The 14,798-nt window shown below is 40.8% G+C and overlaps 1 protein-coding gene across 3 annotated transcripts in view; it reads left to right on the top strand.

Annotated features, from left to right (window-relative positions):
• The window catches only part of ESYT2 (extended synaptotagmin 2), a 145,086-nt gene that overhangs the window by 58,611 nt on the left and 71,677 nt on the right, over window positions 1-14,798 (top strand). For all 3 annotated transcript variants that reach the window (XM_050942231.1, XM_050942232.1, XM_050942234.1), the window contains exons 5-6: window positions 4,791-4,863; window positions 5,626-5,715. In XM_050942231.1, coding sequence (XP_050798188.1) covers window positions 4,791-4,863; window positions 5,626-5,715 — 163 coding nt within the window. The remainder of the gene's footprint in view (window positions 1-4,790; window positions 4,864-5,625; window positions 5,716-14,798) is intronic.

Here is a 14,798-nt window from a genome sequence, read left to right as displayed (position 1 = left end):
TTAATGGGCAGCAGGTTTAAAACAAACAAAAGGAAGTACTTCTTCACACAGCTCACAGTCAGCCTATGGAGCATTTTGCCTGAGGATGTTGTGAAGGCCAAGACTATAACAGGGTTCAAAAAAGACCTAGATAAATTCATGGAGGATAGGCCCATCAATGGCTATTAGCCAGGATGAGCACAGATGATGTCCCTAGCCTTTGTTTGCCCGAATCTTGGAATCGGTGATGGGATGGATCACTTGATGATTACCGGTTCTGTTCATTCCCTCTGGGGCACCTGGCATTGGCCACTGTCAGAAGACAGGACAGTGGGCTAGATGGACCTTTGGTCTGTCCCAGTATGGCCGTTCTTATATGGAAAGGTAGCAAGTGTGCTTTAAATTCACTCTCTTGCTGCACGCTAACTTCCCCAAGTAGACAAGCCCTTATTATTATCTAAAAAGGGAAATGTTCAGGTAAGCACAGATGCATTTTCTTAATCTGCTTCTTGGTGGCAAAGAAGAAAGTGTAAGGGAGAACATTGTCTTTTTAATTTATTTGAAAGGCTCGCAAATGTTGAGAGCCATTTACGTACTGAAAAAGATACAAAAAATCTAAATGAAGCGTTAATCCATTAGGTTAGTAATCCTGTTAGTCTGATACTGACTCACTAATGACTGTTATGGCTTGCCAGATAAAGAAACTGCGCACTTTATGATCTATTAATTCTCCTCTTTCATACTGTGGGTAACTCCCAAGGCACTTTTATGGACACGCGGAGTGGATGAATATCTAAGAAATTGGGGATCAACTTGTTCCTCACTGGACTGTGACATGTCTCTCTGTCACTTTAGTGATCTGCAAATTAAAGTAGTCTTAAATATTTCAGGACCATTATAATAATCTCAACTGGAGAAACTGTGCATGTTAAATGAGACTCCAAATAGCAGGTGATGGTACAGCCTAACTGTGTTGCATATACATGGGTCCAGCAAAACGTGTTAAAGGGCAAAGTTTTCTCTAATACAGTGGTTCCCAAACTTGTTCCACCGCTTGTGCAGGGAAAGCCGCTGGCAGGCCAAGCCGGTTTGTGTACCTTCCGCGTCTGTAGGTTCGGCAGATCGCAGCTCCCAGTGGCCGTGGTTTACTGCTCCAGGCTAATGGGAGCTGCTGGAAGTGGTGGCCAGTACGTCCCTCGGCCTGAACCGCAGCCACTGGGAGCCGCAATCGGCCGAACTTGTGGACATGGCAGGTACACAAACTGGCCCGGCGCACCAGGGGCTTTCCCTGCACAAGCAGCGGAACAAGTTTGGGAATCACTGCTCTAATATATTTTAAGATTAAAGCTTGTTACTGATTTTTTTTCTAGTTTGGTGCTGTTTACTTCTTATAGCCAGTCTGTTTTGATAAACAGACACAAAAGACGAAGAAACTAATATATTACACACACCAAAAAAACCCCGTATTTATAAACATTATTAGATTGCAAAATCATGCACTGAAAAATTAGGAAATGCCAGAATTAAAGTTGCCCATACAACCTTAATTTGGTCTCTTTTTAGCATGTGCATTTTGATACAATGTTTAATTATGTACTATTTTTTCCATAGGACCCTTGTTTCACTCAGCGCACTAGCTGGACCTGTTCTGGGGATAAATCAGGGTTGTGTAATAAAGGAAGCGGTTGTCTGTAGGACCTCTGTTTCATCTGTTGCTCTAGCTGAGAGGTGTGTAGTGAATGAGCCAGGGGATTGCTGGAAGAGATGGTTAAGACAGTTGAATGCAGCCCTGGGGAATGGTATCCCTGGATGTACCACAGAGTTCCTGTGTAATGCTAGATAAGTCACTTAGACCAAATATTTCACAGGTGATCACTAATTGTGTGTTATGTCATTTCTGGATGCATGATTTTAGATTCTGGGGTCTGATTTGCAGAGTGCTGAGAACACACAGCTCAAACTGCAGTCAGTAGGAGCCCTGCTTTGAACCTATAAATTGCTATATAATTCTAAGTACTCTGAAAAATCAGGTCCTAGGTTTCTCAAATTTGAGCACCCAAAATTAGTGGATATTTTTGACTTTACTGTCTCTGTGTCTCAGCTTCCGATCTGCATAATGAGGATAGTAATATTCAAAGGGGTGTAGTGAAAATAAGTTCATTAATATGTGAAGCACTCCAATATTATAGTGAGGAGTGCCATCAAAAAACCCATGAGGAAATGAATAATTCTATATTCATAACAGGGTTTTAATAGCGTGTACTAATAAATAAGGCCTTCATTGAACAATGAAGAGAAAACAAAATATTGAACAGCTAGCTAAATGAGCACTATGCATTCTTTGCACTGAATGAGGCAGTGGTTCTATGGAAAAATAGTAAGTGATCGTGTAATTAAAGACTGTATTATAATGCATATTAACAAATTCAGGTTGCACATACAACCTTAATTCTGGCATTTCTTGACTTTTGATTGCTTGACTTTCAAGCTTAATATTCTTTTACTGTGGTTTATGTGTGTGTGTGACTTCCTAGATTTTTAAAAAAGCAAACTGGAAAAAAAATCTATATTGTGGCAGCATATTGATACTCAAATGGTTCATCAGCAATTTTGGAACTTTTAGATCCACCACACAGCCTTTGCCACTTGACCTAACAGAGTCATTGATAATAAGAGTAAGTTGTCATCCTCCATGTGGACCACCACTAGACAGGAATGAGATTCTTTGCCAGTTGGTTTCACAGATATATGCTGACAGAAGAGGAAAGATGAGACTCAAGAACGGAATCCAAGATTCCTGGCACTGGAGAGGAATGTAATCTAGTGGGTGCAATCTCTTCTTCCCATTCCCCCTAAATGTAACCCTCTTCTGCCTTGACCTCCTCCAACCTGTTCCTGTTCCAGTCGCTTCACTTCCTTACCCCAGCTCCTTGCCCCAGTTCCTTTCTCCTTATTTAATCAGTCCCAGTCTCCATTCTCTCAGGCTTCTCATCCCAGTCTCCTTGCCAAACCATTCTCAGTTCCTCCTCCCAGTCTCCTTACCCAACCCGTCCATACTCCTTCACATAAATCTTCATCTAGTCTGCTTTTCTCCTCCACTCACAGCCCTCTTCCTGAACTCCTTGTCCAGTTTCAGCATCCTCCCGCATCATTATTCCATTCTCTTTGCCTATCAAATTGCAGCCTCACACTGAATCCCAGTCCCTCCAACCTATGCTTTTTTTCCTTTCCTGGCTCCCTGTCTAGTCATCTTGGCCACCGAGGTATAGCCTCCTTCCTTGGCTCAAAGGTGTAGGCTCAGTTCTCCCCCTCCCTCACACCTGCTCCTTATCCCAATCCATCCTGCCCTTAAGATCCAGTACTTGACCCCACTGCATTTGAAACAGTTAGCTTTGTCCTCCATAGTGCCTGGGCCTAGTAGAAGTCATTGAGAAGACAGGAGAGACAGGCTTCCTGCTGTCAATTCAGGATTCATCACAGCCCACAACACCTGCAGTTTCAGGGAAAGTCCTGCTCGGGCTGGAGTAAACTCAGTGGGGATAAAATTGTCAGGGATTTTAGCTGCTAAAATCTGTCAAGTATCTGCTGGGCATGTGTGGACTGTTTTTTTGTTTTTGTTTTTTTAATCAAAAGCATACACGGGTGGATTTTCATTTGGGTGGGGGAATCTAAAGATGCTTGCTCCCAACGTGCAAGTTCTTGTTGCAACTCATGAGGGAGTGATAAATTTTAAGGCCATAGAGATCATTGTGATCATCTTGTCTGACCTCCTGTATAGCACAAGCTTTAGAACTTCCCCAAAATAATTCATAGAGCATATCTTTTAGAAAAACATCCAAGCTGGATTTAAAATTGTCAGTGATGGAGACCCTTGGTAAATTGCTCCCATGGTTAATTAGTCTGACCATTAAAAATTTACGCGTTATTCCTAGTCTGAATTTGTCTAGCTTCAGCTTCCAGCCATTGAACCTTGTTACACATTTCTCTGCTAGATTGAAGAGCCCATTATTAACCTTCTCTTTGTTAAGCTACATAGATTGAGCTCCTTGAGTCTATCACTATAAAAAGCATGTTTTTTAATCCATTAACCATTCTTGTGGCTCTTCTCTGAACCCTCTCTAATTTATCAGCATCCTTTTTGAGCTACAGCTTTTTAAATTAAAAGTCACCAAAAAATTTTAACGCTCAAAACAAGGATTTCCTTCCCAGTCTTGTTCATGAAAATGGCTGAACAATTTTCCAGAACAATTCAGCCTGAGTCAGACAGCATGGAAAACTTTAGCTCAAATAATTAGTTTGGCGAAGTTATAAGCAACTGAAAACAGGGTCCTATAATTGTGTCAGACAGCTATAATAAGAGATGCCTTACTAGCTCTGCCTATAATAATCAAGGGTACTTCTCAAGATCTGAATGTTTTCTCATGGCACCATACAACAAATGAGAAAATCTATCATATAACATGTGCCCCTAAAAGGAAGTGTGTGTTCATAATAAATACTTCCATTATTTCCCAGAACTATAACTTTTCTGCTTTTTTCTCTTTTACATACAGTTTTAAAGATGAGAGTACACCTCTTTCATCTGATTTTATAATCTAGCTTCAGAATAGAATTTGGTGTTAGTGCTTTAAAATGATAGTTATTTTTATATAGAATATAATTGTTTCTGAAAAGCACAACTGTTTCATATGAAATGTTTAGTGTTATTGAGAAAATAATGCTGGAGTTAGCAATTAAATATGTGTCACAATTTTAGAGTCTAGAAATGTAAAACATTTATACAGTACTGTAGTTTTTCTGTTTTTCCTCAGTTTTGTCGGCAGTTGTGAAATTGATTTGGAGATCAAGAGATACTTCTGCAGAGCTGGTGTAAAAAGTATACAGGTGAAGTTCAGTTTTTCTCTTGTTTCACCATAACCACAATTTTACAAATTATCTCACATTTGTCATGACACAATTCACCAGTTGACACACAAAATATAATTTACTAATTCTTTTGCTTTTGTTATTATCTCTGAATTACATAGCATTGGTCTTTGTTACATGATAATTTAAATCGTATTAGTATGTATACTCTTGACATACTGGTTAGTTTATTCTCTCAAATATGGAAATAAATGTTAAACATATGGTATGTTCTGTTGAGAACAGCACAGATATATAAGTTTTTAAGAATGAATTAGTTCATGAGGTATATTTATAAGAATTCACATTTACTTGTGTCCCTGCGATACATGTATGTCTATTGCAGTATTTTGTGGCATATGAGTAAATACATATTTCCACATTTATTATTTCTTTGTAGTAAAGTAGCATCTAAGAATGTTTAGCATCAGTTGTATATAAATCAAAGGTATGCTAGTGTGATGTAACAATTTAGGGTGAATGCATCTGTTTACAGAGGACTTGCACAAAGACCTATGTACCACTTAACTCCCCCTTGTTAAGGGCATTAGTTAGACTGAATGGTGTATAGGGCCATCTGCACTTGCATAAACTCACCCGTAATGAAAGACTTTCAAAAACGTAGTTACGTGTATATTTGCTACTGGGTGCACTTAATCTACATATAGTATCTAGATTGATATGAGTTAATTCCATTATCCTTCTCTTCCCTCTTCCTCCCCCCCTTTTTTTTCCCTTTAGATTCATGGTACTATGAGGGTTATCCTGGAACCATTGATTGGAGACATGCCCTTAATTGGAGCATTATCTATTTTTTTCCTTAGGAAACCTGTAAGTAAAAAATCTAGCTGTAAATCATTGCTCTGCTCTTTGACTAGTGTATTAATAAGAATAGTAAGAATGAATGAGGTCTTTTGATTTTATGATGGAAAGAGACTGAAGCCTGAGGGCTCTGGATGCATCACAAAAATTCCCTGGACTTACCTTGTCACAGAACATTATCTAGAAGGTTTGACTATTAACTTAGCAAAAGTTGCAATGCCTTTAGTGCTAGACTTTTTTTTTTAAACCTTGGAATTATATTCGTAGTGAAATTAGATTCAGAGGTCTTAGAACAATAACACTTACATAACACCTTTCCTGATAGTCAGGTTTTTTTGACATATTTTAAAATCTGATTTCTGTATTCGACATCAGACTGTTGGTGCAGTCACATTTTAGAAATCTACCCTTTCTCCAGGCACTTGTGTCTGTTCAAGATGTGTCTGTATCATACAAATAACAATGAAAATAGACACTTCTTTTGTATAGCTAGCAGTCATCTATATTTGCAAAATCAGGTATGTTCACTTCTGCAAATTCAGGGCTGACTTTAACTGTAGTTAGTTCTGCAATTTCACATTGAGTTCCTTCAGAACTCTTGGATGAATACTATCTGGTCCTGGTGATTTATTGCTGTTTAATTTATCAATTTGTTCCAACACCTCCTCAATCTGGGACAGTTCCTCAGATCTGTCACCTAAAAAGAATGGTTCGGGTTTGGGAATTGTGCTTAGAACTGCCTCTCCATTTATCCCTTTCACCATTTCTTCTTCTGACTTGAATAGAATATAGTTTTTTCTATCCTATTCTGAATCTGAATGTTCATTGTTATTTCTCAGTTCATGTTAGCTCAGGGCTACTTGGCTAACGTGATGTAAATGCAAATCCTTTGAGTTAAGATTTTAAATTAGATGCAAATCCCAATTAAAATCCCTTCCTAAAAAGTGTTGGTCACTTTGAGTAACATGATGCCAGAGTAGTACATTTTTTGGAGTCTCAAGATCTAGCAGTTGAGATTCACATGGCTAAATCCCCTCCCCCCTCCCCAAATTCTGTGTCTGTACATGCCCATTTAGTTTTTGTGAAAGGTGCCAGATAGACAGTGAAGCACTCTAGTACCAGACTGTGCCTGTTCTGAGACTAATCTCCTTCAGATTGTAGTTCATTTTGCATTCCCTTGGGCCTTACCTGAAGTCTCATTTGGGTGAACTATGGTGTTTTAGAGAGAGTGGACAGCTATGCACTAGGTGCTAGAGTGAGAATAACGGTGCTCTTGATATAGGAAACAGAACTGGCATAGAATCGTAGGACTGGAAGGGACCTCAAGAGGTCATCTAGTCCAGACTGCTGCCCTCATGGCAGGATTAAGAGTATTATCTAGACCATCCTTGCTGAGTGTTTGTCTAAACTGCTCTTAAAAATCTCCAATGATGGAGATTCCACAATTTCTCTCGGCAATTTATTCCAGTGCCTAACTACCTTGACAGTTACAAAATTTTTCCTAATGTCCAACCTGAACTGCCCCTGCTGCAATTTAAGGCCATTGCTTCTTGTCCTATCCTCAGAGATTAAAGAGAACAATTTTTCTCCCTCCTCCTTATAGCAACTGTTTATTACTTGAAAACTGTTATCATGTCCCCTCTCAGTCTTCTCTTCTTCAGACTAAACAAACCCAATGTTTTCAATCTTCCCTTATAGGTCATGTTTTCTAGACCTTTAATCATTTTTGTTGCTCTTCCCTGGACTCTTGCCAATTTGTCCACATCTTTCCTGAAATCTGGTGCCCAGAACTGGATACAAAACTCCAGTTGAGGCCTAATCAGCGTGGAGTAGAGCAGAATTACTTCTCATGTCTTGTTTAGATACTCCCGCTAATACATTGCAGAATGATGTTAACTTTTTTTGCAACAGTGTCACACTGTTGACTCATATTTAGCTTGAGATCAACAATAACCCCTGTGATGGGTTGAATCGCAGAAACTCCTTTGGGAGCTGCCACCTGATGTCTCAAGACTACTTCTGCCCCTGCTTTCCCTGCCAGCTCAGGACCCCAGCACGCTGTCTTGGTGAGCCAGACTCGCCCGTCTGCTCCAACACAGACCCAGGGTCTGAATTACTTGCCCCAAAGCTGCAGACTTAACTGAAAGCAGCTTACAGAAGAGTTCTTGTCCTTAACACTCAGATGCCTGACACCCAATGGAGTCTAAACCCAAATAAATCCATTTTACTCTGTATAAAGTAAACTCATAAATTGTTCACCCTCTATAACACTGACAGAGAGATATGCACAGCTGTTTGCCCACCCAGGTATTAATACATGCTCTGGCTCGGGCCCTGCGGCACCAGTGCCGGTCCTGGTCCCGGCTGAGCGGCTCCGGCCCATCCCAGCTTGGGTCCCGCAGCACCAGTCCTGACTGAGTGGCTCTGTCCCGTCCCAGCTTGAGTCCCACAGCGCCAGTTCCGATCCTGGCCCCGCGGCTCCGGCCTGGCTCAGACCCCTTGGTGCCGGTCCCAGTCCCTGTCGAGCGGCTCCGACCCAGCTCGGCTCAGGCCCCACGGTGCCGGTCCTGGTCCCGGCTGAGCAGCTTTGGCTCGGGCCTCGCAGCGCCGGCCCTGGCCGAGCACCTTGGCCCTGGCTTGGGCCTTGCGGCACCGGCGCCAGCCCCGGCCCCGGCCCCAGCCGAGTGGCTCCGACCTAGCCCCTGCCGAGCGGCTCCAGGCAGCGCGGTAAGGGGGTAGGGAGCAGGGAGGGGGTGTTGGAAGAGGGCAGGGGAGTTCAGAGGGTTGTGGAGGGTGTGGATAGGGGTCTGGGCAGTCAGAGGGCAGGAAACAGGGGGATTGAATGGGGGCAAGGTTCCGGCGGGCAGTCAGGAAGGCGCAGGGGTTGGATGGGGTGGTGGGGGGCAGTCAGGGGCAGGAGTTCCAGGGGCAGTTGGGGACAGAGAAGGGGCGGTTGGATGGGGCAGAGGTCCCCGGGGTCCATCAGGAATGAGAGGAGGTGTTGGATGGGGCGGCAGGGGGAGTCAGGGGACAGGGAAGGGGGGTGGATGGGGCAGGGGTCCCGGGGGAGGCATCAAGGAACGTGGGGGGTTGGATGAGGCAAGAGTCCCGGGGGGGGGACGACCCCCTCGTGGGGTGAGGAGGAGGGAACCTGTTGTTAATATTTTGGCAGCTCATCACTGGTTGGACCCTTTAATAATGTCTCTTTGAAAAACTGCCAACTCTCTTGAACTGTTTTTCCCCTTCGACTTGCTTCCAATGAGATCTTACCTACCAACTCCCTGAGTTTGCTAAATTCTGCCTTCTTGAAATCCATTATCTTTATTATGCTGTTTTCCCTCCTACCATTCTTTAGGGCTTGTCTATACTACTGCGCAGGGTCGATCTAAGGTACGCAACTTCAGCTACGTGAATAGCGTAGCTGAAGTCAGTGTACTTAGATCTACTTACCATGAGGTCTTCACTGCTGTAAGTTGATACCTGACATGCTCCCATCGACTCCGCTTGCGCTACTCGTTCTGGTGGAGTACTGGCATCGACGGGAGAGCGCTCAGCGGTCGATTTATCGCGTCTATGCTATACTAAATGCAATAAATAGACCCCCGCTAGATCGATCGCTGCCCGCCAATGCAGTGGGTAGTGTAGACAAGCCCTTAGAATCTTGAATTCGACCATTTCATGATCTCTTTCACCTAAGCTGCCTGCCACTTTCAGATTCTCAGCCAGTTCCTACCTGTTTGTCAAAATCAAATCTAGGCTAGTCCCCTAGATTTTGAAATATATTTTAAAGTCTAGATTTAATTGACTTAGAACTGCAAGTAGACTAGAGTATGAAAATCAGAAATACTGTGAATAGCCATAACATTTCTGAAAATGTCAGACCTACCAATACCTTGAGACTCAGCCAGTGGGCCAGTTCCATCCCTACTGAATAGCACTTGTCCAAAAAGCAATTGACTTATAAAACAAGTTTTATATAGCAGGTTTATTAATACTGAGTAGTAATGTTTTTGTTTTCTTACAATATTTCTTTCCCACTGTATCTTCTTCAATATTTGTGTTTTAATCTTCTGCAGCAAGATCTAAAATAACTTTAAGTATAGCAGTGAAGTTCTATAACAAAATCCTGTCCACCATTTAGAAACTGAGTGGCTGTAGCCAAGGAAAGCTTTTCTTCATTTTATTTGTTAGGGGAGCAGAGGAGGAATTAGTTGGCAACTAGCAATGGATTTTGTTCTCATATTTTCCTATCTAAAGTAACCGGCAATAATTCCACTCACTCTGTAGCATCTCCTTACTGGCCTTGATGACTATATAAGGCAACGCTGCCTAAATTAATAATTCTGAACATACTTATCTAATGAGTTTGCCAGAGTTTTCTACCACTTTCCTGAGCAATGCATAGTTTTTTAGGTTTTGTTTTTTGGTTTGTTTTTTTTCAGCTGCAGGAGTTCCCACTTAATACTTTCTAATAAAACATATTTTAAAAACTAGAGCTAATATGTTTATCAAATGTGTTTGCATATGCATCTTTAAAAAAAAGAATATTTTAAAATGATCCTATATTCTGAACCTAGCTTTTTCTTCTAAATCCAATGTGCCTTAATGCCAAAGAATTGAAATGGAATGTTGTGTAATAGAGCAGAAAACTGAGTCCGGAATCATGGAGTTTTTTGTATGACTATCTACAGCTCGTGAATGAGCTTATTTAACTGTATATTTCAGCTTTCCCTGTAAAGCTAAATTCAGCTCATCTACACTAAATGAAAGAAAATGGTGTAATCAGTTAGTTATCTTGATTTTTTTTAAATTAGGGCTGTTTATATTCATTCTGTAAATTCATGACCTAGTGACATGCTTCTTAAGTTCAGATTCCTTTCCCAATCTCTCACCTTTCTGCAGCAACTAGAATAGTAGGCTATGGATATTTTAAAAAAATGAAAGAAGGCAGAATAAAAATAAATTTGCTTTTAATAGAGAAGATGCAGTTGCTGGATAACATCCTTCCATTTTTATCTGTTTATTTCCTCCCTCTGGGTATAGGACTTTACATGTATTTTTACTAAATCAAGTATTATCAGGAGAGACCGTCCACTTAGCAGGTTGGTGCTGCCCTCCTGTCTTCTACCCCTTCAATTTTTGTAGTAGTTGCACATTTGAATATGGGGTAGAATTTACAAAATTGGCTAAGTGAATAGGACTTAGGGTACATCTTCACTACCGGCCGTATCGGCAGGTAGCAATCGATTTCTCGGGGATCGATATATCACGTCTCATCTAGACGCGATATATCGATCCCCGAACACGCTCCTGTCGACTCTGGAACTCCACCAACGCAAACAGCGGTAGCGGAGTCGACAGGGGGAGCCGCGGACATTGATCCTGTGCCGTGAGGACGGTAGGTAACTTGATCTAAGATACTTCAACTTCAGCTACACTATTCACATAGCTGAAGTTGCATATCTTAGATCGATCCCCTCCCCTAGTGTAGACCAGCCCTGTGGTTCCTAAGGCCCACACTTTTAAAGATAGTTAGACATTGCTGTACTCAGTGTTGCAATGCCTAAGTCTTATTTTCAAAAGGGGTTTAGACACTTAGGAGCCTAAATCTCTTTTGACAGCCAATGAGATTTAGGCTCCTAAGTGTCTAAAGCCCTTTTGAAAATGAGACTTAAGCATTGGAACACTGAATGCAGCAGTACCTAAATATCTTTTGAAATCTGGACATAAGTGACTTAGGTACTTCTGAAATTTTTATCTGTGATCACATTTATACCAAAGAAATGTCTGACAAAGAAGAGTAGAAAACTCTCATGTGGGATGCAGAGGGATGAGGTTAGTAAGTTGTTTGATATGTTTGAATTGGTCAAAAAAACCTCTGAAAACCTTTTTTAAAAAATTGTATAGGGCTACAGCATTGCTTATAGACACAGTAAGTCACCTTTTGTTACAGAGGTGCTCAGTGGAATATCAGGAAGAACTCCACGGTCTGAGAATCATTGCAGTAAATAGTATTCTTTAGAATTACAATAATTGATTTATTTAGAAAAGTAAAAGAGGTCTTTGTAATTTCATGCACTTTAGCAGTATAACTTGCATCTTTTAATTCATGCATTTGATAGGTTAAAGTTGGGATGGCCTACGTGAATACTTCCAAATTACAGGCATTACTATGGGTTAACCCCGCCCATCTAATGCTGTGTTAAGTTCCTGTCTACACTGAGAACTACACTGAGTTTAACATCCTGTTGGTGAATCCAATGCAATTTCTGATTGCGTGACCTTGCATGAGCTTTGCCGGAGAGTTTGAGGTATCATTATACCTTTGCAAAACGTGTTTCTAAGGTGCTAGGGGAGTGCACTGGAAAGCGTTCCATGCTACACAACAATGCAGGCAACTCTCTCTGCTAATCCAACTGTTAAAGCATGTAGGAATTAGAGTTGTAGCCCTGTGCATCCAGGGAAAACATCCAATTACATGTACATCAAATATGTGCTTTATTTGCCAGACTGGGATTACAAATAAATTGGGAAAAGCTGTTCCTAAACCAAACTCAGAGGATCCTCTTTATAGGAGCCATACTCAATTCAATTGTGGCAAGAGCTTTTCTCCCAGAGGAGAGATTGATAAAAATGTTTATATATCTCCTTCTCCAGTCCCTACAACACCAACTCTTTTTTCCCTCCATCTGCTGGATCTGTTGGCATTGAACCACATCTTCAGGAGAATAGGTTTTCAATACAGGTTAGTGATAAATTGTAAGACAGGCTTGGACAGCATGCGTTGCAAAATAGTAATCCCACAGCAGGTAAAAAGTAATGAGGAGTACACTTTTCAGTTCTGTTGTGCTGTCAGTAATGCCTCTGATGCATCTACACTGGGCTGGGGAGCACATTTGAGGAACAATTTGTTAGCTGGATCTTGTTGGTGACCAAAAGAAAAGAACCTACTTATCAATATATTACAGCTGAGAGCAATCAGACTGTCTTTTAAGTCACTTCTACCTCAGGTCAGACGGGGGCCAACAGACAATATGATGAAACTATGTTTATCTGAGGAAGCAAGGGAAGTCCCATTCCCTACAATTATAAATCTATGCAATTAATCTTTGGAAATAGTTTATAGAACTCGATGTTCATGCAATAGCAGTCCATATAGCCAGGGAATAAAACACCCCTGCAATTTACTGAGTGGGTTGAAATGTCAGATGCATGTGTGGTCTGTGAAGGACAAAGTAGTTACACATTTCAACGGTTTATGGGGAATCCGATAATTTATCTTTACATCCATTAGCAACAGGAAGTGTCAGAAATTTTGCACAAGAGCAGGCAGAAAAAGGGACTTAATATTGGATGCCTTTTTAATACACTGGTCAGGGCTTACTGTATGCATTTCCCCCCTTTTCCCTCATTCAGAGAGTAATGAACAAGTTAAGACAGGACAAGGACAGGGTAGTTTTAACAGCATCAGCATAGCCCAGAAAACACTGGTATCCTGAATTAATTTGCCTGTCTAGAGGACTAATGGAGCCTCTGCCGCTAGTACCAGACTTGTTGCAACAACCCAGGATGTTTTATCATCCATAGCTTCGGTCTCTTCATTTAACAACGTGGGGAATAAGATTCTGTGACAGCTAGAAAAAAGTTGATTTACATTCCAGGAAAACGTCTATGTTGAAATGTTATAGTTGCAAATGCAAAAGGTTTTTATTGTGGATTTCTTTGTTTGATATCCATATACAGCACCAGTTGATTATATATTAGAATAGTTGTTGTATCTTAAGAAACCAGTTCTTCCACTGTCTTCATTGAAGGTTCATCTTTCAGCCATATCAGCCTACCATGTACCTGGGGGGGGGGGCTAATGAGTTTTTACAAATGATGTAATTAAGAGGTTCTTAAAAGGCCTCAATAACTTGAATCCTTCAATAAGATGTCCTGTGCCATCTTGGGGTCTTAATTTAATGCTGTTACAATTGATGAAACTTCCTTAGTCCTTTTGAACCTTTGGGGAGTTGTTCTTTATTTCAGTAGTTTATAAAGACAGTATTTTTTATAGCAGTCACTTCTGCAAGGCATATGAGTGAATTACATACGTTAATGGCAGATCCACCATTCCCAGTTTTTAGTTCTTTAAATGCACCCTAGGTTATTACCAAGAGTGGTCTCCAATTTTCACATAAACCAGTCTATAATTTTACTATGTTTTTCCCCCAGACATAATACTTAGGATGGTGGAGCTAAATTACATACTCTGGATTTTAGAAGCACTTTAGCTTTTTATTTAGACCAGACAAAACAATTTAGACAGTCCCAAAATTATTTATGGCTTATGAAAGGAAGAACCAAGGAAAAAGCTATTTCTGTGCAAATGTTTTCATGATGGGCTATATTATGTATTATTGAAGCATATAAATTGAAAAGGTTACCCCTTCCTCAAGAATTTAGAACAATTCTACTAGATCAAAGACTGTCTCTGTGGCTTCTTCTGGAGACATTTCTCTAACAGAGATATATAGAGCAGCAACATACAGTTCTGTTCACACCTTAACTAAACACTATTCTTTAGATTTAGAATCTAGACCTGATTCAAGATTTGCCCCATTGCCATGTACATTGGCCAAACCGGACAGTCCCTATGTAAAAGATTAAATGGACACAAATCAGACATCAGGAATGGTAACGTACAAAAGCCAGTAGGTGAACACTTCAATCTCCCTGGACAGTCTATAACAGATTTAAAAGTCACTATTCTTGAACAAAAAAACTTCAGAAACAGACTCCAAAAGAAATAGTAGAACTAAAATTCATTTGCAAATTTAACACCATTAATTTGGGCTTGAATAGGGACTGGGAGTGGCTGGCTCATTACAAAAGCATCTTTGTCTGTCCTGGAATTGACACCTCGTCATCTATTATTGGGAGTGGACTACATCCACCCTGATCAAATTGGCCCTGTCAGCACTGGTTCTCCACTTGTGAGGTAACTCCCTTCTCTTCATGTGTCCTTATAATAATGCCTGCATCTGTAACTTTCACTCCATGCATCTGAAGAATGAGGTTTTTTTTACTAACAAAAGCTTATGGCTAAA

The sequence above is a fragment of the Gopherus flavomarginatus genome, chromosome 2 (genome assembly GCF_025201925.1).
Source record: "Gopherus flavomarginatus isolate rGopFla2 chromosome 2, rGopFla2.mat.asm, whole genome shotgun sequence".
Lineage (NCBI taxonomy): Eukaryota > Metazoa > Chordata > Testudines > Testudinidae > Gopherus > Gopherus flavomarginatus.
This window is presented reverse-complemented; position numbering and strand designations above follow the sequence as displayed.